Source organism: Denticeps clupeoides, chromosome 11 (assembly GCF_900700375.1).
Source record: "Denticeps clupeoides chromosome 11, fDenClu1.1, whole genome shotgun sequence".
NCBI lineage: Eukaryota > Metazoa > Chordata > Actinopteri > Clupeiformes > Denticipitidae > Denticeps > Denticeps clupeoides.
This window is the reverse complement of record NC_041717.1, coordinates 17,039,365-17,064,828: the sequence shown is the minus strand read 5'-3', so window position 1 is coordinate 17,064,828 and position 25,464 is coordinate 17,039,365. Positions and strand designations below refer to the sequence as shown.

Sequence of the window (25,464 nt, the reverse complement as noted above, 5' to 3'; positions counted from 1 at the left end):
CCATGTGACTGGGAGCAACACGGAAACGAGGTAACGTGACTCCTGTAAATTGGCAAGATGGCTCTGCCAGCCGCTCAGTCATTGATTGACACGTCAGCTCGACTCGGCTCGTATCCACCTGCTAAAAGTAAGACCGCTACTATTCTTCTCATCTCATCTCCCCTCTACTCCTTCCTCTCACCCTGCCTCATCCCAAATTGAACTTCAATTGGATAATTTCGGAGGGAACTTACCTGCCTCCTTGCGTCACAACGCACCGGAGTTCCTCGTTTTCTCCCACACGTGCTCACGTTCTGGTCCCGTGGCGGGACCGCGACAGAACCAGCAGACTGCAGAAACGCGCTGCTCAGCAGACACACAGCAATACCAGGCGGGACGCTCTTTTTTTTAATGGTGGATTGCTTGAACCTTTTTTCCCTGTTATGCCATTAAACCTTGTTCATTTTTTTTCCATCCCTCTGTGTCCCTCGCTTCCCTCTGCACCTCGGGCATGACAGGCTAGTCTGACAATTTGCTTGCTGGTTATCTGTATCTCGGCGAGGAGGAATGAATTACCCACTCAGCCCTTTTTTTTTTGGTGCGTAATTATACCTGAAACCCAGAAGACGATCTCTCATCGTGTTTTAATTAGCGCAGTATAAGCCGGTTGAAGCACCCTACTCCTTCATTCTGGATGATTTTAAGGTCACATGCCTACTACAAAACCAAGCATGCGAATTATTATTAACGCTTTAATTCGACCCGTACCGTACATGCTGCTCAGCAGAAGAAAAATCCAGACTTGAGTGTAAAGATCCTCTGATTTTGGGCTGTCACACCCTCCGAACTTAGAATGCTTTTTGATCAGCCATGTTTTATTCAGCGTCCTGCAGCTCCCTCTCTCGCCGTGCGCAGACCTTCGTAACTCACACCATGTTGGGACCGAGAAAGTCGTTCTGAAAACTGTCCCTGGAAAGTGATAATGAGCTCATTTTTGAGGCCAATTATGCTTCGCAGCTTTCTGCGCTGGCCATTTGTCTTTCACTCAGCCTTTTCGCACGTTGCCCAAAGATAACTTTTCTGTGCCACGTCTGGAGTCCATGGATGATGACAGTTACACACTGAGCGTGACTTTAGGTGACACCAACACTCCAACGCCGCAAATGTTCGATGTTCATTTTTAGAGGTTTGCGATGATGAGGAGCCTCTTGCTGTGTGTCTGACGGGTTCTGAAGGGCCCGGCGGCGCAGAGGGTGGGGTGGATGGCGTCGGTGTTGGTGTGGACGCCGGAAGTTCACGCCTGTTGGTTCACACTGAATGGATGTCCGTTTTCACTTTTGCACATTGGTGAACTTTCGGCGGGATGATGTGGCAGCAGTTACTCATCTAGCACCCCGGGCCCGTGTGGAGAGCTCGGAGTTCGATCGTCAGTCGTCTGCCACTCTGTGTGTCATGGTGACGTTCGGTTCCCGGACACGCTCCATGGGCCGAGAGGAAGTGGCCCTGACCGGCAGGTAGAGCCCAGAATGGCCATCCACTTCCTGTACACAACTTTAGAATATGATAACTTAAATTCTCATGAAAACAGCATGATAACAGTTTCCATTTTTATTCTAAAGAGTACAGTACCAGAATCTAATACATGAAACTGAACAAAACAGATTCTCTCTTTAACCTTTTGACTGCTTTGCATACTATTGCCTACATTATTACCAGCTTCATGAAACGGTCATAAAGACGTTCATAGGAACCATCATCACAGAAAAAGTGTGCTGTTCTGAAGAGCCTGAAATATAAAACATTAGGTTTGTTTTTGAGTTGTTTCAAGTTTTGTACCACAGTGTTTGATTGGTGGTGTATTGAATTCTGTGTTTACAGTCTGTAATATTATCATGTGTGAACCTGCATCTTTGCTGCTTTAAATTTGATTGTAAAATTTTAATTATCCCAACACACCATTTATTAATGAGCACAAAATGATTAAATGAAAACTAATAACTAAAGATGCAGATTACATCTCCAGAGTACAGAAATTGAGTTTTGAAACTTTTAACATTCATATTTTAGATTGTGTTTTAAGAATTGGAAATCAATTGATGAAAATAATTGCACTGTATTAAGTACAATAAATGAAACGTATAAATTTTTTTTTTGTATTTTGCCATGACCGGCGCCAGGGGAGCAGTGTGTGGGGACGGTGCTTTGCTCAGTGGCACCTCTGTGGCACCTTGGCGGTCCAGGACTCGAACCGGCAACCAGACTCGAACCAGACACTAGTTTAACTGGTCCCTCTGGTCACCTGTGGGCAGGGCTGTATGTGCGACGTGTCCCAGAAAGTGCGGGCAGATGGAGAGTTCTGTACCCGCGACCGAGCGAGCGATTCACCGGTGGCGTTTGTGCGATGTGTCAGTGGTGCAGCCTTGTCTGGCCTGGAGAGTCACGGAGGAAGGAGGACAAGGGAAATGGCGGAGATGCGTGAGGCAGTGGGAGGTGTTTGTGTTGTTCTGTGAGTGTGTTCTCGTAACAGGCTGGCAGAGTTGTTCTCTCGTGACTGCTTCTGCAGGAGGAAATGCTGTGATTTCTGCAGTAGAGGCTCATCTTTTATCGGAGGTGTTGGGATGTGACGGCACCGCCCAGTGCCTTCGATAGCCAGAGACACATGGGCACCGCCCGGCTTCCGAAATAAACACACACACACAGCCTGACACAGGAGCTACGGCAATGGCAAACGTGGCGTACCCACAAAAGCACATAACTCACTCACACAGATTTACCTGCAGACTCATTCAGCAGATGTCAATATCCCAGGGTGCTTTGCTTTTGCCTCAAGGTCTGCCTTAAGATGAGCTCTCAGCCAGCACAGTCTCTCTCTGTAATTAAGATATTTTCCAAAAAGGTCTGTTGGCAGCGGTTTGGGGATGAGGTCACTGCAGAAGCGTGGCGTGGACTCAGACTGCCGGGCCCAGTAAAAATTCCCGAGTCCATTATTGTAAACAGTCAATCATGTCAGTCAAGCCATTACTGAAGAATCCCCCTCCGCGGACGTCGCTCTCTAATCTCTAATGAAAACCAATGCCGAGGCCTGTTTAATACATCGGCCCGCAGCACCGGGCTAATGCTGACGGCACGCTGATGTCACCGCTAAAAGATCGAAAGCTCCTAGACAAAGTCGGGGTTTTCCTGGAACCATCCGGGTTCATGAATCCTGTGAGGGTTTGTGCTGTCGGAACCTGTTCATGTTCCTGATCAAGAACACGTACCACCCCGCCACTTCTGTCTTTTAATCCATTCAGCTTCGGGTACATCATTTTAATCTACCGTACTTAAGCACATCCTGTCCTTGCAGGTGGCCACAGAATCCTGAACAAAACAAACAATTTAGAACATTTAGAACACGCTTCTTTTGAATAGCCTTTTTTCTTTTATATAATGTGGTTTGTGCTCTTCTGAATGCATTTTCCAAAATCTACAATCTAATATTTATTAGAGAACAATAGCTTTTATAAGGTTGTTTGCGTGTTGGCACAGGTTTCCCATGGGTGCATGAATACCAGTGGAGCTGCCAACACTAAATTGTTTGTAGGTGTGAGTGGATGATGTGTGTATTGTGTGTAGCACCAAGTAGGAATAAGTGCTAAAGGACTCACTTTTTGGTGAGGGAGCTTTTATGAAACATCAAATGCAACTCCTTCAGTGCATGCATGTATATAGAAAATAGTACAAAAAATACACAATATTCAAAATATACAAAAATGATAAATTACAATGAGGTGTCAGAAATGACAAATTGACAGCAATATATACATATGGGAAGAACAGAGGTTTTATATACAGTGTGTGTTGGTTGCACATTATTGCACATTGTTTCAGTATTCAGAGTAATGATGAACGTGTAGTGTAGTGGATGTTAGACAGTGAGAATCATGATATTGTACAATATACAGATAATGCACAGTATAGTCCAATGCTAATATTAAAATATTAATAATGCATGGCTGGAGGATAGAAGGATGGAAGTCCAGGGATTCAGGGGTCAGACTGTGTAGTCAGTACTCTCTTATAAAATGACAATGAGAAGCTATCAGTTGGCTCTATGTGGCTTTTTACCTTTATACAACGATGCCAGGCCAATATCAGGCAGAAGATTGTATCTAGGAGCAGATGAGGCCAAAGTCTTCAGAAGGCCAGGGACATGCAACAGTACCATGGTGGGATGATATGACATTGTCACGATCCGGTCCGAAAAGGGGTTAGTCCGGACCGGAGTATACAACCATTTGTTGGATTTTTCTGTTGACCTGGCGTTCGAGAATCAGGTATACAGAACATGTTATTTAGTCCAAAACCATTGGTTGTTGAACATGACATTGCACACACGTCTAGCCTGCACATTAGGCTTATGGCAGAAAACAACGACGGAACTGTGGTTGGAGCCGGGGGAGGCAGTGAGTGTCTCTGCATAGGATTGAACCCAACATCCTGTTCACGAACACACCCGCAGACCTGCATCTGCTTAAATAAAGATTATTGGTCTGAGTGTATTTGTGTGCGTGTGTGTATTTCTGGCCCTTGATGGTGAGTGTACGCTCAGATAGTGGTGGCATGTAAAATGACCCCAGCCCTGCCCCAGCACCACCCTGCGCCACACACCCTTTTTCCAGGCGTCCCTGGCACAGTCAATGGCATATTGAGCTGTCCGCACCACCGACACGTCTTGCAAGTGCCGCTGTCCGTGGAAAATGTATGAATCGCGTGTGATGTGCCGACCTCCACGCCTCTGGCAGGTCAGGAGAGAGGATCAGTGACCTGGTTATATAAATACATCGACCACTGTGCACTGAGCGTGTGCAGAAGCCACGGCCTGGTCAGAGGCCAGTCGTGCTAGACACACACACACATACACACACACACAGATAAACTTCACTGTCTTTAAGCGGCTCACCTGACATCAATGGCGAGAAAAGGAGTCAGATGTGACCTGTAGATGGAAAACTGTTGCCATTGGTCCATGCCATACACAATAATCTCATTTATGGACACACACACACACACATAAACACAACCCAGTGTGCTTTTTTCCTCACAATGTGTTACTGGTTGTGTTAAGCTGAACTACCTGCTATTTACGAGGTGTTAAGCAATGCTACCTGAGGTGGTATAACTGTGTATGTGTGTGAACATCAACCTTTGAACTTCCCCCTTATGAGCAGATGCGAAGCGGCATTCTCAGGAACTTGATGATGACGGCATGTAAGCAGGGAACAGAGAGCGAACACCAGGAGAATGTCCACTGGAACTCAGACCGAGGTTCTGTCCATCTGTCTGAAACATGAGAACGTCTGGCTGCCCGCAGACGTATCGATCAGCGTGGGAGATGAGGTTACCGGCTGGCTGTGTTGCTGACTCTGTGTGTGTGTTTGAGATGCTACTGATAGTGATGGGATGACATCAGCAAAATTAACTTCATTTTGTGCATTTTTAAGAAATCGCATGCATGATAAAATACCTTTGCATAATTGTTGCATAATCGATGGTCCAATTGCATATTGACAAGTCTGAAGGATAGTTTTCTGTGCTGTACAGGAACAAAGTACATTTTATTTGTTACTGTGCTTATGTAAATTTGAAATACTTTTGTACATTTACAAGAAATAACCATTTAAATTGGTATGGGAGTAATCCCATACTGGAGTATGTAAGAGTGAGTGTGTAATCCCATACTGGAAAATATGTCGTTTAAATTTGGAACATATCAATTTTCCAAAATTCCCATGTGTCAGGAAAAAGAAAGTTTTTATACTTGCTGTGTTTGGGATGTTCTCACTCACACTTCTGAGCCACCAACGATGTTCTGGATGTGGACTCACTCTGGTTCATTCTTCAAGAATAATATCTCCACACTTGGATAGCTACCACTGTACTCATCAGTGTTTCAATCTTATGAATGATTATGGGGTTGGGGCTGTAATTTGAAGGTCAGCTGGGCCTTGAGTGGAGGTCGTGGTCTGAGACCAAGGCAGGCCATGCATTTTGCATGTGTCTGTGTCCTGTCCAACTATCATGTTCCCCTCTGGAAGGACTTCAGGCAGGAAGTGACTGGAATGTTCTCCAGATCTGCTTATCACACCGGGAGATGCTGAGGCAGCCCTGGTGGTCACTGGGCAGAGCCTGACACTTGAGCCACATTTCCCAGAAGCCACTGTGGTCTGAAGGTTCTTTTGGAATGGCTGATGGTGGGAGCTTTTTTATTCTTTATCTTTTCTTCTTTTTCTAACCCTTCCCTCTGAGACAGGCTTGGGGGAGGTGTGTGTGTGTGTGTCTGTGTGTGTGTGTGTGTGTAGCTGCTCTAGTGTGTATTGACTGCCCTCTCGACATCTGAAGCCACAATATGTGAAGTTACTTAAAGGCTTTTGTTTTTCTTTTAGTTTTTTTGTCTCGTTCATTCTCTTTAGCTCCACCCCTCCCCCACTGCCCACGGGTTGATGGCGGGTCTGCGGGGCGAGCTGTGTGGCACCTCGGACGCCTTTTCCCACACATCTCCGTCAAACACGGCTGAACTTTGACCCCGTGGGTCCTGACGGCAGCGGGATGAGACGCGGTGCGGTTTAAGGGCCGCATCTCCGCTGGCGGCCGGTTCCCCTCTGCATTGTGTTTGGGGTGGTGGGGTCAGGAGACGGACCGCCGCAGACCGGGGAGAGACTTCCGAAAAAGAGCCTTTCACATCTGACCTGACCCTCAGTGTTGCGGTCACCGGGATCAAACGCTGGGAATCTGTCCTCTCTGCCCGTCCCTCCCTCTGTTCCTTAGGGCTCCTCTCACAAAGAAAAGTTCTCCTTTCCTCAGAGCGTCTTTCTGGACTGCGGCTGGAGTGTGTGTATGTGTGTGTGTGTTGATGGTGTGCATGTTACATGGGCGTGTTATGCTCTGTACTCAGTTGGAACAGATTTTTGATTTTATTGATCTTTTTTTACAGTTTCTACTGTCATCTGTGTTGCGGGAGGAGGGGCGGACCACTTAGGACCACTTTCCTGGCACAGGCTCCAGGACACTGATAGTTCACGCTGTAGACACTGAAGTAGAGAACGTTACACACACACACACACACACACACACTCACACGCACACACACTTGTGAAGGGATGGTCTGAGTGCCGCTGTCGAATCAAAATGCCTGGTGGAGAACAACTGTGCTTAAACATCAATATTTTATAACATGCTGTAGCCTGTGTGGATTGGAACGGGTCAATGCCAGTCTGCTGTGTGTGTTCTGGGTGGCCCAGTTCCCCCTGTACACCCAACCAGCTCCTCCTCCACCCCCCACCCCGCTGCTCCGCGAGGTCACCGGGCCCAATCAGTTCCCCCAACTTCAAACACCTGCCGTTCTAAAGCTGAGGTCAGAGATGTTCGGAATCTAAGAGTTCCGCCTTCTGAAGAGGTTCTTTTCCACATGTCGAGAAGGGGGCTGCTGCCTCTTAGTAAACAGGCGTGTGATTGGAGGAGGTGTTTTGATGGGGAGACGTCTGGAGGCTGGACGGCGGTGATGAGTGTCACACAGTCGCTGAAAACCGCCGCTGCAGCGTCTGGCCTGTAAATCACCAAGCACAGTTACAGCCTCTAAATCTCGCTGCTGAGACACACACATGCACACACACTCACACACACACACACACACACACACACACACACACACACACACACACACAGTTATATAGTTAAATGATAAACATTGACATAGAAATATATACACACATGCAGATACACATATACTGACACACAAGAAATATACCTACACATACACAGGTATACAGATAAACACACTGACACACAGATACAAGTACACACAGATGGGGACATACATGCACATAAGTATACGGGTAAATATGTATACTGACACACATTTAAAAATGCACAGACTTTCACACAAACACACATAGACTGACAATGATACACACACAAACAGAAAGTACACACTTTCTGACACAGAGATATATAAATGCACAGATATACAGAGAGGTATACACACAGAAAACAAAACACACTCAAAGATACACACACGCTCACTCTTACAGAAATCTACACACATTCACTTGCAGATGTGGACATATAGGAAAATATATATGTATATATATTGAGAGAGACACAAGCGTGCTCACAGATGTACACACATAAACACACACTGACTCTTAGATATACACATACACACAATGATACAAACAGGGTCTGTTCAGGGTCTCAGAGCAGTCAGAACACACACATACACACACACTTGGTGCAATAAGAGCTCCTCTTGTTGTCATGATTGTGGTGTTGGTGATTTGAGGCCATCGCTGCATCAACAGAATAAAGAAAACGTACGAAACTCAGGCGACCACCTAGCTGTCCGGGGGTCCCGGGACGTCCTTCATGTGTGCACGTGTATGGAAAGGCCATTATTTGGAGCTGGCCACGGCCGCTCTGCTGCGAGCTATGGGACAGATCCTGCGTGAGCCACCCAGCCGTCTGCCTGGGATTTATGCCGCCCAGGAGAGCCCGTCTGATCCGCCGACACTCGGCCGGCTTTGAGCGGGCGGGGAGAGCGTATGCAGCCAATCGCTTTGAACTCTGCGGCACGGGACCCCCGGGACCCCCGACTTCATCCAAGCTGGTCAGCACAGTAAATCTTGGTCCAGAACGCCGTGTCACTTTTCAAGTCTTCATTTGCTGCCATGGAGCTGCCTGGCGCGGCTGTTACTGTTGGCTGGAGATGTTTACTTCCCTCATGGCGCGGAGAGACCGACCTGAGGATCCATCAGAGCTGTTTTTAACCTGCTTCTTTCTCACTTTCTCCCCTGCTGCTGTTGTTCTCGCAGCAGTTTGAACAGAAATTTCCCCTCATGTGTTCTATGCCCTCTTCTGCCACAGAACGTTTTTAAGTTATACAGTCATTTATATCTATGATGGGATTAAAGGGCGGGTGCATTCAAGTGATGAAGAGCAAGTGAACAGACCTGAATGGGTTTAAAAAGAACCAGATTGTGATGCTAGATGACTGGGTCAGAACCTCTCCAACACCGTAGGTCTTGTGGAGTGCTCCAGTGGTTCATACCAACCTTAAGAGATAGGAGAACTGCTGACACGGTGCCCAACACTCATCAGTGTTTGACACTTTGTTGTGCATGGGGCTGCATAGCTGCACACCATTCAGTGTGCCCATGCTGACCTGCGTCGACCACCGTTTGCCAGGTCTGATGAATCACATCTTTTAGGTCACGTGAATGGCCAGGTGATTGTGCATCATTTAGTTAAAGAAGATATTGGTAGCGCAGTATGGGATGTAGGCCAGAGTGACGGTGGGAGACCTTGGTTCCTGTCACTCTTGTGGATGCACCTATGCTCTACCTAAACACAATGTAACACAACGAGTGTAGGGTGTGGTTGAAAAATAAATCTGGTCCATGGATGCACCACCTTGCAACTACTGATGGCTTGAAAAGATATATAGTTTTTGTGTGTTTGAGTTCGACTCATCGGATTGCTTCTGCCAGTGTTCTGCACAGCACCTCTTCAAGGTCCCTAGGAAATGGACTGAACAGGACTAAAGGCGTCTCACGATCGGGGCGTCTCTGCTGGGCGCGACTCAGATGGGTTAATTGGTCATCTGTGGTGTCTGAGTGCCTCTTCAGCTGGAAACTGAAACTGGACAACTTTGCTTGGTGACTTGGTAGACTTGCACTCCTGAATGTCATTTTTAATAAAAAAAAAATGTTAATGAAAGCCAATCATGAATCGCTTCACAAGACACAAAACACCACAACAGCTAACGTGTGAGGAACATTTTTCCTTATTTCCTGACGACATTGCAAACTATAGACATGGTTTATAGTTTTTATAAGTGTAGTGTTCTCACATACTCAGAGGTCTTTCGTGTGTTGGAGAGGAGTAGGAATGTCTGTAAACTCTTGTGCTGAAACTCCCGTGCAGCATGTAAGATAATCTGAAGAGTGGATTATGTTTCTTCGCCTAATGAGTTCCGACAGAACGCTCGTCTGGGGAATTTGACAACGTCAGAGTTTTTACCTTGTTTTACATTGTTCTGGGATCCTTCTCTTGCTATGAGGCACCCAAACATTTCCTGTCTCCCCGTTTCGATCGGATTTCAGCAACAGGAAGATATTAGTCACAGACTTTAATTTTATTAAAGTTCATATTTTAATTCACCCCAGAGGCCCTGGGACTGTTCTGTAGTTTATAAGGCTGACCGTGTTTTATCAGATGCGTCCTCAGAAAGTCTTCATCTCGCATCTACACTGAACACATGACAACGCCGCTTGAGCATCGGATCTGGCCAACAGATATTCCTCACGACTGAGCCTCTAAATCTGGTTCTGCAGGTTCCCGAATGGGCCCAGCAGGAGTGTGTTTGTTTGCTTTGGCAGGAAATGCAGCCGCTGTGCTTCTGCAACGCATGCAAGCAGTGGGCTGAGTCCTTAGGCGTCCAAACCAAGAACCCTCTTGTCAAGGGCCAAGGCGTGGAGGTGGTGAAGTGAATACATCATTTGCACTCCACATACTCACCATGTATTCATGTACACATGCGCGTGCAACAAGTCCACATCCAGCAACACAGATATAGTGAATTTAGAGTCGAGGGGCAGGCAGCCAGACGTTAAACTGTGGGGTCTGAGACCAACCCTGACCCCCACTGACCCCTGCCCTGCTCTCTACACCATCTGATGTAATAGTAATCTCCCCAAGAGCAGCTGGTGACACCCTGGGTGCAGATTACACACACAGGCCCTCTGATGGACGTACATGTGTCTTCAGACGTGCAGCACCAGCAGACTGAGGGGCTAATGAACCTCTGTGTGAAGTTACGAAAATGTACTAAAAAGTGTTCTTTAGTTTTTGAAGTGGTTATAAAATGTGGTCCCAATCATTTGTGAAATATAACATTACATTATCAAACCACACTCCAGGTCATTGCAGATCAATAGTTAGTGTTGCTTAATTTATTATGAATAAATAATTTAGTGTACAATATCACTGAATGTGAACAAATGGGCAGGAGTATATTTTACACTATCAACACACAGACACACACACACACACACAGATATGCAGGACTCCTGCTCTCTGAACAGGTTGTGTTTTGACACAAGTGCTTTGCTCGGCAGTAACTTTCTGACACAGCTGAACTTTTCACACAAATAATCAGCTTTCTCTGCTGCCCAGCCCAGTCCACAGGTCCTGCTGACCCCCAGCCGGCTAGACATGGTGACCTAATGGCATCCCAGCAGCCATATGGCCCTGTCCCATGGGACTTACTGTTACCACGGTGTCAAGCAGCGCTTGCAGGGAAGCTCATCTTAGCTGTGTGTGTGCATGTGTGTGTCTTCCGCCACGTCGATTGTAGAAAAAGACGAGTCCACTGGACTTGTGGCGGGCTCACCCACCACTAAGTCCCAGGTGGGTTTTAGGGTTACCCCACGCACCCCAGGGTCTCAGAGGAAGTGGCCTGACTTCCAGTCCCCTTCCTTGCTGTCCAGTCAGTACGTTTGTGGGCTGCCGTTCAGCAAAAGCAGCCTGCAGTGGCACGCGGCACGCGGCGGGCCGCCACGGTGCAAGCCAGGGCTGACAACGTCGCGATGACAGAGCGGAGCGGGTGCCAGCCCAGAGCCCTTTACAGACAGACGGGCCGAGCAGCCGGCCGACTGCCCCTCCGACGGCCTGGGAAGCTCCTGTTACCCCAGACGGATTTGTTAACAGTGTTTGGGTCGGCCCGCTCTCAAGGGCAAATGGCACTCAAGTGACTTAATCTGTCATTAAACTCCTGTTACCGCGGCGGTGAGACACAGCTAAGACTCTGAGAGAGGAAACCCGACGCCCCACATGCTGCCGGCCACGCTAACAAAGGCCGGCGTGGCAGGTCAAGTCGCTCGGGAGCCTCCGCTAGGGGCCTTGCCACCCACGCTACACACAGACACACACACACACACACAATATACTGTACGCATATCCCGCATAATACAAAATATACATGAACTATACATACATTACATGATGTTACACACGCGCTACACACACTGTACATGACACACATAATGCAAGTTACACATTCGCACAACATAGATATTCGCACAACACTAATAGACATGCACACAACACTAGACATACATGATGCACGTTGCAGACACACTTCACATTTATTTACATTTTACATTTACATTTACAGCATTTATCAGATGCCCTTATCCAGAGCGACTTACAATCAGTAGTTACAGGGACAGTCCCCCCCTGGAGCAACTTAGGGTTAAGTGTCTTGCTCAGGGACACAATGGTAGTAAGTGAGATTTGAACCTGGGTCTTCTGGTTCATAGGCGAGTGTGTTACCCACTAGGCTACTGCCACCCCTATTTATGCCCTGAACACACATTATACACATGATTCATTTAATTTGACATATTTTACATGTGCTATTATTTGCCAATGCAAGAAAATACATGATTAAGTTCCCTTTAAAATTTGAAGTGCATTATTACTATGTATTATTACTATGAAGTGTCTTATGAAATAGATGTGTATTTTGAAATAGTTTCTTTATTTATGAAAGGGGTAGGGCCAAATAGGTTTATACTTTTACCAGCTCCTTTTCAAACAGAAGATTGAATTCTGTCATGTAATCGTGATGAAATTATGCTGTTTGTTTCTTGTTTGATAATAAAGCTCCATTCAATTCAGTTGAACGTGTTGCATTTTTTCTGAGCTTGGGAACTGTCGTCCTGCACGATATCAGGTGCTCCTTATCTTAATCTCTTATCTCAGGAGGAACTCATCTGATCTTCTGTCTCATTTGGTTTTGGTAAACATAGTTATCAAAACAGTGTGGTATCTGAATGTACTCACAAGAAAGGGAGGATTTTCCCAGATGGGATTTGGACACAAGGAAAAGTCGGCCTTGATCAGCCCATCCCATCTTACATGCTGTTGTTCCGTGTTCCTCAGCTATCAAGGAAAGCTTTAGAACATTTAGTTATCTCTGTCCTCCCATTGATATGTGCTTTTATGCCATCTGTGTGTGCTTGCACTTAATTTAAAGTTTTTCAGATTTAATTTTAGAAAATTGTAGACATTGTTTTGTGCCACAAGATTTTGCACAACATTAAAACCATCAAAATACAAATGGGAAGAAGAATCCTAAACTGTAATGCCATTTTAACATGGTCGGAGAAACTAATTGCTGGGAAGTGAAGCCAAGAGCCTCGCCTTGCATCTGAAGGACTTCACCCAACACGTGTTTCTGATTTTCTCCGGTTACAATAAACTGCCAACACACTTGAGTGAATCAGGCCCTGAACATGAAGCGTGAAGCCAACATGCAATCCTGCTGATCGCAGGCAACCCAACTCTCGAGGGCAGAATGGGAATCTGTATGGGGTGGAGTGAAGTCCCTGTATTGTGGGAGCTGTATGGGGGTTATAATGCCTATAGAGAGTGTAGAAGATGTTGGTCTGGAGTATGGAGGCCTAGAAGGACTAATTGAAAAAAAAACATGTTTCTTCATAGAATGTTATTGTGCATGAGGGCAATCAATACTGTACTTTGGAGCATTTGTGTTTTCTAATCAATGGACTGTTTGCTATTTTCTTGATGTAATTTTCTGTTGTTGTGTAATTATTTTTGACAATCATACATAATTCTGAACTTCAATGATGTTTTTTATAAATAGCATTTAAATGGAAGGAGTCTGTAGGGTGATTGACAGCTTTCACACACCCTCCTGTCAATACCTCACATGTCCAGGTGTCCCTTATAGTGGATGATAGCTTGGTGGTAGTATCTTTGGACCACGGCAACTATCAAGACCGACCGACATGAAGTGTTTTTATGGGCAAACTAGTGAACACACCCCATGCGGCAGTGGTGGCCTAGCGGTTAAGGAAGCGGCCCCTTAATCAGAAGGTTGCCGGTTCGAATCCCGATCTGCCAAGGTGTCACTGAGGTACCACTGAGCAAAGCACCGTCCCCACACACTGCTCCCCGGGCGCCTGTCATGGCTGCCCACTGCTCACTCAGGGTGATGGGTTAAATGCAGAGGACAAATTTCACTGTGTGCACCGTGTGCTGTGCTGCTGTGTATCACATGTGACAATCACTTCACTTCACTTTGTATTATATAGCACCGGGAAAACCCTTTACTGTATGTCTGTTCTGACCTGTCTCTTTATCATACACACACACAAAAAAACCACCCTGCGGTGAAGCATCTGTCTGGTACTTTTGACAGACCGGGTTAAAAATGTTTTTAATATAATTTTTTTTTATAATAATTTTTTAATAATGTCTATAGAGCATCTGTGCTTTCACGCACATAATTAATTAGGTTGATATTAATAAAATGAATTAAGCAAGGGCATTAAAGTCTTACTGTTGGGCAATAGGAACAGGTTTGGGAACCCCTGCTTCAGTGGGTGCGCCCCTCCAATGGATCAAATGTGACAAGGTGTCCATATGTAATGTCCTACTGGGTTGAGAAAATGTGCTGTGAAGTAGGTGAAGACCATAGGTTCTCCAAGTCCACAGGTTCTCTAAATGTGTTTGTTTGTGTTCTCCCTCTCTGTCTTTCAGATTAAGAAGTACTTTGAGCTGGAGACACTGGCCAGAGGGAAGAGTTGGATTCTTGAAGCATGTACCACGGAAAACATGGAGACCGTGAAGCTGATCTTCGGTCAGTTTATCAGCCTGTTGGAAGAGAAAGAGCAGGAACCCAGCAGAATCTGACCCAGGAGAAGATCCACACAACAGACCACAGACCCTGACTGAAGATTCGAGGGGTTCTTTCGTTGGAGGAACTCTAAGATGGTGACAGCAAAAACCATAGAGCAAACCAAATAGTCCACAGGCACTTATCCCTAAAGGGGTGAAAGGTCATGCTGAGCCCATTTCCTCTAGATCAGGTCCGTTACACGTAAGTGCAGCACCGTAACCCCTCATTACCAGCGTGTGCTATTTATCAAGCCCCCCCGATCCAAGGCCGAGCCTATAATAAACACATTACAGTGTTTATAGCACCGCCCATAATGTGTTTACAACGCTGTCCATAATGTGTTTATAGCGGCGTTCATTATTACTTTATAACCTCCATTAGAGCTCCCTTCTTTCTGAGACGCTGCATGTGAGGAACCCACACAGGCAGCAAAAGCCACCAGGAAAAGATCTGACCTGCTGACACTGTAACGCTGCAGCCGGTTGCCATTTCAGGGCTTTACGTGGGCTGCCGAGACGCTGGCGGTGTGTGGTGCTGGTGTGGCGCGGCGCGCCAAGTCGCGATTGGGCCCTGGTGTTGTGCTCAGTCTCAGGGTGGAGTACATACTCTATCAATCAGCGGCGCAACAGCTGCGCCTGACACATCCCTGTCCGACAGTCTGACCCCCCCCCCCTTCCCAAACACACACCGTCTCTGCAGACCCTCCCTGTCTGCCGCCTCCATTGGCCCGCGCTCCGACACTTCCCGGCTATTCACCAAATTCCTCGCCTCAAATTTAGCAACCCATCTCTGCGCTTGCAATCACCGATTGTTTATGTGACACAGGTGTCCCTAAGGAGACGAACAAGATGCGTCTGCCCTCCACATCACAACGCCCCCTTATTTATAACGCACGTCTTCGCACACTTCGCACAACTTTCCACCTTTTTGGCATGGCCAGAGCATGGCTTCAGTGGCTCTTCGGTGTCTGTGTTTATTAGCGAAAATAAAATGTTTGTACCCAGCTGAGCTGCTGTTTCTTCTTCAGTGCGGTGTAAGGGTCTTACCACGACACAATGAAGAAGGTCACCTGATGGTAGTATGGGGTGGTAGTAGCCTAGTGGGTAACACACTCGCCTATGAACCAGAAGACCCAGGTTCAAATCCCGCTTACTACCATTGTGTCCCTGAGCAAGACACTTAACCCTAAGTTGCTCCGGGGGGGGACTGTCCCTGTAACTACTGATTGTAAGTCACTCTGGATAAGGGCGTCTGATAAATGCCGTAAATGTAAATGTAAAATGTAAACCTGATGTCACAGCAGAGATCCAGAAAAAATACAAAAATTGAAACGATGCTCTCCTCCCTCCTGCCCCCCCCCCTGCACCCTTTTCAAATGAACCGTGCTGCTGAGACGCAGTGTGTGTGCGGCAGGTTGCCCGGGCGACTCTTTGATGGCGCAGACGCGCTTCTCCAGTCTGCTGGCGCTGAGAAAGGCCGGCTTCAGTCCACTTCACTCCCGTCACGCTAAACCACACACAGACACACACACCTGCCACACAAACACACTCTCCCTCTCCACGCTCTACGGACACAAAATGCTCCCATTATCCGCGCTGCACACACAAGTTTGATTGGCAGAGCCCATACAGTGCGCCGCACCCGCGTCCGCCTGCCCGGATTAGCATGAAATCTGCATTTTTCGGGTACAGTAGGCCGAGGTCCCCCGCGCAGGCAAATTTTCCCCGGGCCTAGTCTAGACAGAGGTTAAATTTAGATCCAATAAGCTTTTATCTGGCCGCGGGGAGGTTCAAAGGCTATTTAAGTGCAGAGGAATGAGCTGGCCCGGGCAGGTCCGGGTCTGCGGCCGCGCGATGCGAGCATCGGCAACTGTGTTTACTCAGAAGCCGACACCCCACGCCCGCCGCATGTGAAATGGTAACGCCGAGCTCGACGGGGGAGCCGCTTCTCGTTTGCAAGAAAAACAAAAGTGCCTTCGCCCCCAGAGGAAAGGTGATTTTTTTCCCCGCCCATCACCCCCTGCACCCCAGTGCTTCCTTCACTAATCTGCATAATAGCCTCGCAACCTGCTGCTCCTGCGGTTCTTCCCCTCGGCTGTTCTGATCGACCCCGCCCCCGTCGGGCTCACCCCTCATCTTGAAGAGCAGGTGATCTCCGAACGCCCGGAAAAACGTGCCACTCTTGCTAAAAACTATTCCAAAATGTGTGTAGAAAAATATGATCGAAGAGAGCAGGTGGGTTCTGGACTGCAGGACGTGAGTCCTGACGTGAGGCGCTGCCTGTTTGTGTTTCTGCTGATTTTGTTTCTTCAAAAGCAGGAAATTTACTCTGAAGTTGGGATTGATGCGAGGCCTGTTCCCAGCGGCAACAGCTGCTGCTCACACACCATCGCAGAAAACACCACTAAACACTAAATGGAGTGGCCCTTGGTCAGTGACATGGTTTTCCAGAGGTCAGCTCAGGTGGCCGATGGGAAATGCAGAGGGGTCCACTTCTGGAATATAAGAAAAATTGGGGAAAATCATTGAACTTTAACCACATTGTTCCAGACTTTCAATGTTTTATAATGTTTCTATTCCATAACAAGAATTTAAAAATACGAAAAAAAATCGCCATCCTGCTCATTTAACTTGAAGCTGACTTTTACTAAACCATTTCATCTTTTTATGTTTCTGTCATGCCTATCATTTTGCTTTCTGATATACTTCTAGTTCATAATGACAACAACCACAAAAAAAGAAAGCTGTATGCTCAGAAGAGTATTTTTTTTTAGGAATTAAACATATATTCCGTCATCCATTCAAATTCTTTTGGTGTTTGGTGTTGCAGTGTCTGTACTCAGTATAGGTGAGTCAGGGGTTAATATAAGACCCATGACTGACCATACCTGGGCTTTCAACACACACTTCCAGGGAAAAGGTCCTTTTCCGCTCTGTGTTTGTGCTTCCCCCACGCTGGGTGCTGATACAGAAGGGCCCTCCCACGTGGCCGATGCATCATAACACATGGAGCGGACCCTTCACCCCAGAAAAACATCTCTCACTCACTTTGTTGTCCAGAGAAAAGAACAGGAGATGGCCCTGTCCCTGGTGGCCTATCACATCTCCAGCCGCCCCCCACCCCTCTGCCAGAAGGAAGACGTCAGTCAGTCGGGAGGGTCTCTGCAGGTCTGGCCAGTGAACAGAAAAGCAACTCAATCAACCCGGCCGGACTTGGTGTGGACACGGTCGGCTGAAGGTGCAGGAGAAAGAGTTGAAGTCTGAGCGGCCGAGCGTCTGCCTTTCATCTGAGATCTGTCGTCAGTCAATCATCAGTCATCTGTGCCCCGCTACACAAACTGCAACTACTATTACTACGTCTAACAACATCAACATCATTCTAATAATAATTCATATATAATTACAATGATATCATTCATATACATATATTATTAAATGTCTATACATAAAAATAAATACATAGAGCCATAAAATAAACTTGTTCTAATGATAAATTATCAACATGCAGCTATTAGTATGTATGTATAGATGGATGTATTTAAAGGATATATAAAATTGAGTAAAAAATAATTGAATGTAATTATTGTATTTTTTTTATTGTGTTATAGACGTTTGTCTATTGATGAGACGATTGATGAGTGTGGGCGACGTATTGCGATTGTGCTGTGTGTTTCCACGCGTAATCTGAATGTGTAACTAGAGTAAAATAAAATTAGAGTATGTGGGATTACGGATATAGACATCACTAGTCTGAAATTGGTAAAAAAATCTCACAAATGTGAAAAATGGGCCAATGGGATGCCAGTGCCGCAGTGTGATTCCTTTCTCCGAGTAAACAAAAACACCAACAGACGTGTGTAAATGAACCCGCCGTCCACCCGGGTTCATCTCGCGGCACGGAGCGCCTCGTCAAATACAGACACTGCTCAACATGTGGACTCTAACAGGGAACAGTTAATTTGTCAATCAGTGTTGGCTTGTAAATATTTAATTGCCCTTTAAATTTTTGTTTTTAAGTCCCAATTTTCTGTTTGATGTCTCCCAGGGCCTTGCTCCAGGATCTGTAGGTGGATTATTTCATCCAATCCAAACAGTTTACAGCGGAAAGCTGCGTCGGTGACGACACCGCGGGCAACTTGAGGCTCTCAGAGAGAGAGAGAGAAAGAGGGAGGGAGAGAGAAAGATGTAAACAGATGATTTCTGTGGACGGAACACACCTGCCTTCTGCAAAACACGGAATCGCGAAGGCGAGCCGACGGACGCCGTGACCATATTTGGGCCGCGGCAGCAGATGCAGGGTGACGGCCTTGGCTTCTGCCCCCCTGTAGTAACGGTGGATGGAATTTTCATTCATATCTGTGCTATGGACACCTGAGCTCGGGGCCGGAGTGGATCATCCTGCCATGATCAATTCTTGTCTCTTCTAACGGTGGTGCTAAATCGATATAACGTCAAACGTGAAGGTGCCGGGAGAGAATCAGCATGTTCTCTTTCACCAGGAAACTTTCACCATGGGCAGTGGTGGCCTAGCGGTTAAGGAAGCGCCCCCATAATCAGAAGGTTGCCGGTTTGAATCCCGATCTGCCAAGGTGCCACTGAGGTGCACTGAGCAAAGCACCGTCCCCACACACTGCTCCCCGGGCGCCTGTCATGGCTGCCCACTGCTCACCAAGGGTGATGGGTTAAATGCAGAGGACAAATTTCACTGTGTGCACCGTGTGTTGTGCTGCTGTGTATCACGTGTGACAATCACTTCACTTTACTTTACGCTAAATAGATACAGCCCTGTATTTGTGCTCTGTATTTCAAATGCAGCCACAAATCTCAAAAAGCATCGTGTTTATTGGTAGGAAAACTCTGATCACGCATTCAGATGGTAGCATCAATCATGCCATTATCATGAAATGAACCAGCTGATATGAGTCCGCGTTAATGTAAGCAAGTTTTTTTTTTATGTAAAACAACTGTATTTGTTCTCAAAAAGCAATTCATGTTTGGAAAAGATTCTTCGTTCTTGGAACTGCATTGGAGTAGGAGTCACATCTAAAACTAAAAATATTGTTTTCTCATTAAACTTCGTTGTCTTGGACCACTTCATTTGTAAGTTCTTCTCCGTTTTTTAACTTTATGTGTGTGGTGCCAGCCATCCAAGTCGCTGTGGGGCTTTGATCGTGGGTTAGAGTAGACCCGAACTCTCCCTTGTTCTCAGTAGCTTGCTCGTGGGTATAGGGATGTTTGTAGGTCATCTGCCCGCCACGTGCAAACATTTACCCACATTTGGCAGGTGGCGGGTGCTAATTTGCCACCCTGCTTCTTTTGTTATTTTCAGTTTCACGTGGGTGTTGGGAGGGGTGTTCCGCAGCAGCTCGGGGACCCGTTGAGAAGACATCTTGGGTGTATCTGCGCTGATGCAGGGTTCAGGATGGCCAGTAGAGGTGCAGGTAGAACGTAACTGGAGCGAGTTTCGCTTTACTGCCGGGCCTGAGAGGCCAGTGGCCTGAGGTAATGGGAACAGGCTTATGGTGAGTGACGGAAAGAGGGTTTAAAGTGCCGTGGATTAAGTCAGAATGTTCAAGAAAGGATGCGGTTCATCCGAGCCCAGACTGAGAGCTGGAAAAGCGCATCCCATTAGGGTTGCATCTGTCATGCATTCCGCATGGATTAGACCTGCAGTAACTTCTAAAAAAGAACATTGCTCAAAGCAAGCCATTTATGCAACTTCACACAATTCAGACAATATAATTTTATACTCCATGATATTTTTCAGATATTGCATGACTTTTGAATCAATGGACAACTGAAATTTGTCCCAGTGCAGGAGTTCTCTGTAGTTTTACGTATATTTTATTTGAAATGCATGTTGTAAATACTCTGTGAACTCTCTAGAGACTGGACTGCCAGTCTCTTGGACCTCATCAGATCTTTTAGCATCATGTCTAGAGCCCGTGTGGATACTAAGCAGAGTGTTAGACCCATTAGATTTACGAGCAATGTTAGTTGTGTTACATTTACATTTATGGCATTTACCAGACGCCCTTATCCAGAGAGACTTACAATCAGTATTTACAGGGACAGTCCCCCCCTGGAGCAACTTAGGGTTAAGTGTCTTGCTCAGAGACACGATGGTAGTAAGTGGGGTTTGAACCTGGCTCTTCTGATTCATAGGCGAGTGTGTTACCCACTAGGCTACTACCACCCTTTGTCTGTTGCCTCACGTACGTGAAGCACCGATTTAGCTTAAGTCACGACAGACCTTACTGACTTTAGAAAGGGAATGTGAAGGGAGTGTCATTGTGATACACTGCAGCACAGCACACGGTGAAACAACGAAATGCGTCCTCTGCTTTTAACCATCACCCTTGGTGAGCAGTGGGCAGCCATGACAGGTGCTTTGCTCAGTGGCACCTCGGCGGGTCGGGATTCAAACCGGCAACCTTCTTATTATGGGTCCATTTCCTTGCCTGCCCCATAACCCTATAATTTATTTGCTGTGTTATTGAATAACTTAAATAACTGCTTCATTGGAAATCCTCATCATACACACTTTCAGCAACTCTTTATGTCTTTCTGATTTTGAGCTATTTTCCACACAAGGTTCCTTAATAAATTCTTGATTTTTTTTGTTAACTTTTACTATTTAATTCTTTTCACAGTCTATTTTGGTTTTAGATCTTAGTTTTTGCACTGAACCTATTTTATATCACAGCTACCTTTTTTTTTTTTTTGCTTTTATTACTCTTTTATCCACTCCACTTAAGTATACTCTTTAACAGGACCTCTTACCTTCAAACACTCAGCTGGCTTCTTTTGTTTATATGTGTTAATATGTGGACCTCTTCCCCTTGGAGACGGACCTCGTAATGTGTGGAGCTCACACCTTTTCTGGACGTTAAGTCAACCTTGGGCACCTGCTCAGCTCCAGGCGTCGGGCCAAATGCGGACAGGGAGGACGCTTTCTGGGCTGTGGACCAAATTTTCCTGCAGGTGGCTCACGCACAGATACGGTTAAATTATCGGCATTTCAACTGTCATAAGATGATATAGACATCTAGACTCTTCACTCACTTCCCCAAGCAAAGGGAAGCACAGCACCATCGATTTCGCGGGAATTGTTCAATTAGGCTACATCATATCATTTCAAGCCACATAATAGTCTATCCTTCTCATTCCTTATCGTCCCTCTATGGACACACACATAAACACTTTCCCGCAGCTCGAATTTCCTCAGAGATGCTCGGAAGTAGCTCTCTGAAACCCTCCTTTTTGCACTCAAACACCTCACTCGACGTAGGTTAACCCCAGTTCTACAGCGCATGCTGAACTAAACTGTCATGAAAGTTTCACATGTCCTAGTCAGTGTGTGGCGGCCACATTTCACAACCAGTCCACCAGTGAGCCCAACCGGCCAGAGGCTTTTCCCCTTCTGATTCAGAAGACAAAAGCACTGAGACCGTCTGGCCTTGTAGAACACGCACTTTTATTTGTTTACCAGCAGAGGTTTATTTCAGTTTATTTCAGATTGTGTGCCGCACAATGCAGGTTCAGGCAGATCTGAGACCAGATCGGTCCTGATCTGGTGAATGCGGGCTGCCCTACGGTGAAGCCCCTTTCATCTCATCCTCAGGTCGCTGTCTATACAGCCCAGGACAGGCCGAGCTCTCAGAGCCTGTTTCTCATACACAAGATTAAGTAGCAAAAGTGACATCCAAGACCAATCGGGCCACCCAGGAGAACTGCAGCCGGCGGAAAACCTGTCACAGGCCCCCTTTACACCATTAATCTTCAGGCCTCTCCTGGGCTGCCAGCTCGCATCTCCTTCAAACGGGACAGGAGGGAGAGAGAGAGGGGGAACCGGAGCAATTCTGTTTTTCTTTTCTCACAAACCCATAGATTAACTCTTTCAGGGACAATGCGTGCAAATGGGATTCGGCGGGTGGATGTTTTGGAGAGGAGACCAGGCACCCTTTAACCCACACTGCTCTATTGTTTTACATGGAAATGAGACTCTCAGAGCCTTAGAGTCATACTCTTTACCGTTACGAAAAGAAAACGTTGATCATTTCACATCATTTTTTTTTGTTTCTTTATTTAAACAGCTTATGGCCAAAAAAAAGCAATAAAAAAAAAAACATTTTTCGAATGATATTTTAAACAAATCAGCTTCATATGCTCTCATGCACTGGCACTTCTTTATGGTGCAGGATTCTTTCATGAACTAATCTACAAAAGGTTTTAACGCCTCAGGGCTGAGAACGTGTTTAGCCGGAAACAGACTAACTAGCGAGTCAGCCGCTCTCTTTCTCTGCGGCGGACTATGGAAGAATAGAGCTCATTAAAATAAAATTGAGGTTGGGCCAGCTGAAGTGTGGTAAAGGCCGGCGACCTCCCGCTCTCGCACTCATCAATGGAAACTTTGATCTCAACCTCAGAAGAGATCCTGCGCTCCCTTCAGAAGGGGCGGACACGCACAACCTCAGTCTACTGAATGGCCAACGGGAAAGAGAAGAATACAGGAGCTGATAAATAGCGGAAAATGAGTGTGTTATGCCATGCATGCCTTCGGTCCCAGGAGAGGGCCTTATTTCAGCCCGGCCCTGAGAACGGAGCAAAAAACCAAGCCGTCGAGAAGTGATCCTTTGAAGAGACCCGAACTGAAATTAAGCGGCATGCCAGGGATGCTTTCTGCTGTTTTCCCTCTGTTGTGAGAACCTTTCTTCTGTTTTGGGGGTTAGGGGGGCTATATATTTGTCAAACCCAACACTGCACTCCAACAATGGCCGTCTGACAAGGCTGAAAGTAAATGAAGCTCGTTCCTCCATCACTTATGCATGAAGGGCAGCTTGAGAACTCATGTTTTATGTCCCCAGAATGCAGGTTACCCTTCCGGCAACCTTAACCCTTTACTTTTACCTGAATGCACTGGGTAAATGCTGGGCAAATGCACTTTCACATTCAAATAGTTTTATATTCACACTTTGTTTATATTATAAACATAAAGTGTTTTTTGGAATCACACATAGACATATTGGAATATATATACACACATGTATAAAAGAGAGAGCAAAAGTATGCAATATTTTTTGAGTGATAATTTTGGTAATTATTGTAGGAATTAGGGACGGAACTGTGAACAGTGATGCAGTCACTTATTTCTGCTGAGCGGGTATTTCTCCCCCTTTTTGTCTCCAAATAGTTGAGAAATTGGAGAAATTTCAGTCGTGGACAGGCATGCCATCCACAGCGCAGCACTCAGATGGCTGTTGTCCAGGCATCACAGAGATGAATCTTTAGATGTGGTCCGCGGAGGCCTTACAGTGCACTCGGTTAATTAACGCTGGGATGTACCAATTAAACAGCTCAGATGTGGGCCTATCAGAGCAGCGCTGGACACAAGAACACTGAACAAGAGCTGGCAGCAGTTGGGGGATAAATTCCACTGAGGCTGGACACATTGAACTTTTTCATTTTTTTATTTCACGGGCTGAAAAATCTTGAATTCTTTAATTTTAATTACATTTTCTAACCCATGAAAGCAAAACATCCAGACGATTTACTTAAACCAAAATATACATTTTGTCATTGTACAGCAGATGGCATCTAACCAGAAAAGAAGCAGAGTATGTGCAGAGTAGTATTAAGAGGTGTTACAGTGTTTCATTATAAAGAATACACACAGTAATGTTTAAGGCGATAAAAAAAACTTTCAACCTTTTCTTACTTCAGCAGTGAAACTACGGTTTCTTTTTGCCAACAGTAGCTGTTGAACAAAAAAAAAAGTAAAAATTAAATTTGTATTAATTATTTCAATTTTATTTGATTTCAGAAAACCTGTTGATGTGTAGATATGTGCTAGAAGAACTTGGTGTTGATGTCTTCCAACCCTGAAAACTACAAACAAGTCTCTTTCTCTATACACACGATGTCAATGTTTAATTAAAAAAAAAGAAAATTCTGCAATAATTATTAATTAATAAACCATTAGTAATTGGGTAATCAGGGTTCTTGTGGCTTACATAAACAGTGTTTGTATTTGTACAGCGGTACTGTAGGAGGTTTCATTCATTTATTAATATGATTATAAACAAATGACCTGATGAAGCAAGGATCTTCGCAGGGGTTCTAGACTTTTAGCAAACTTCCTTATCCTGACTTACAGGGACAGTCCCCCTGGAGACACTCATTTTTAGGTGTCTTGCTCAGGGACATAACGGTAAGTGGGGTTTGAACCTGTGACTCATGTGAGTGGGTTCTAATAGGCTACTACCAGCCATAGCCAGTTTACTCTAATTCATTTCTCAACAGAAGTAAACAGAAGGCCACATGATTGCTCTCTTACGCACTGCCATCAGCTAAAGTGTCATTTATTTATTTATTTAGGATTTTATTCTTTGTTTAATTTGTTTCTAGCATTTACTGAATGAAATGGAGGGAGCCTGAACCAAGACATTCTTAGAGGAAGAGATCCTTCAGCATTTGTGGCTGACCTTAAGCCATTTTTTAGGTTGAACATTAATATAGGAGATTGTTCCAGTATAAATCATCCAGAGCCAAAGATGTGTTCATTCAAATAATATGAATTATTAAAGATTATTTATGATTGGAAAACTATGGCTATTATGTCCTGGTATATGTATAAAAGGATATATTATGCTGCACAGATGCTGTAATGAAAAACTAAATGTCATTGTTTCGCCGTTGAGAAACGCGAAATGTTTTTGCCCCTCCTCGCCTGCGGTAGTGACG

The 25,464-nt window shown here is 45.7% G+C and overlaps 1 protein-coding gene across 4 annotated transcripts in view; it reads left to right on the top strand.

Annotated features, from left to right (window-relative positions):
- Window positions 1–18,291, top strand: part of arl15a (ADP-ribosylation factor-like 15a) — a 73,446-nt gene extending 55,155 nt beyond the window's left edge. For all 4 annotated transcript variants that reach the window (XM_028995213.1, XM_028995212.1, XM_028995214.1 and 1 more), the window contains exon 5: window positions 14,584–18,291. In XM_028995213.1, the coding sequence (XP_028851046.1) occupies window positions 14,584–14,736 (153 nt within the window). In that variant the 3' untranslated portion in view covers window positions 14,737–18,291. The remainder of the gene's footprint in view (window positions 1–14,583) is intronic.
- Window positions 18,292–25,464: the final 7,173 nt, after the last annotated feature.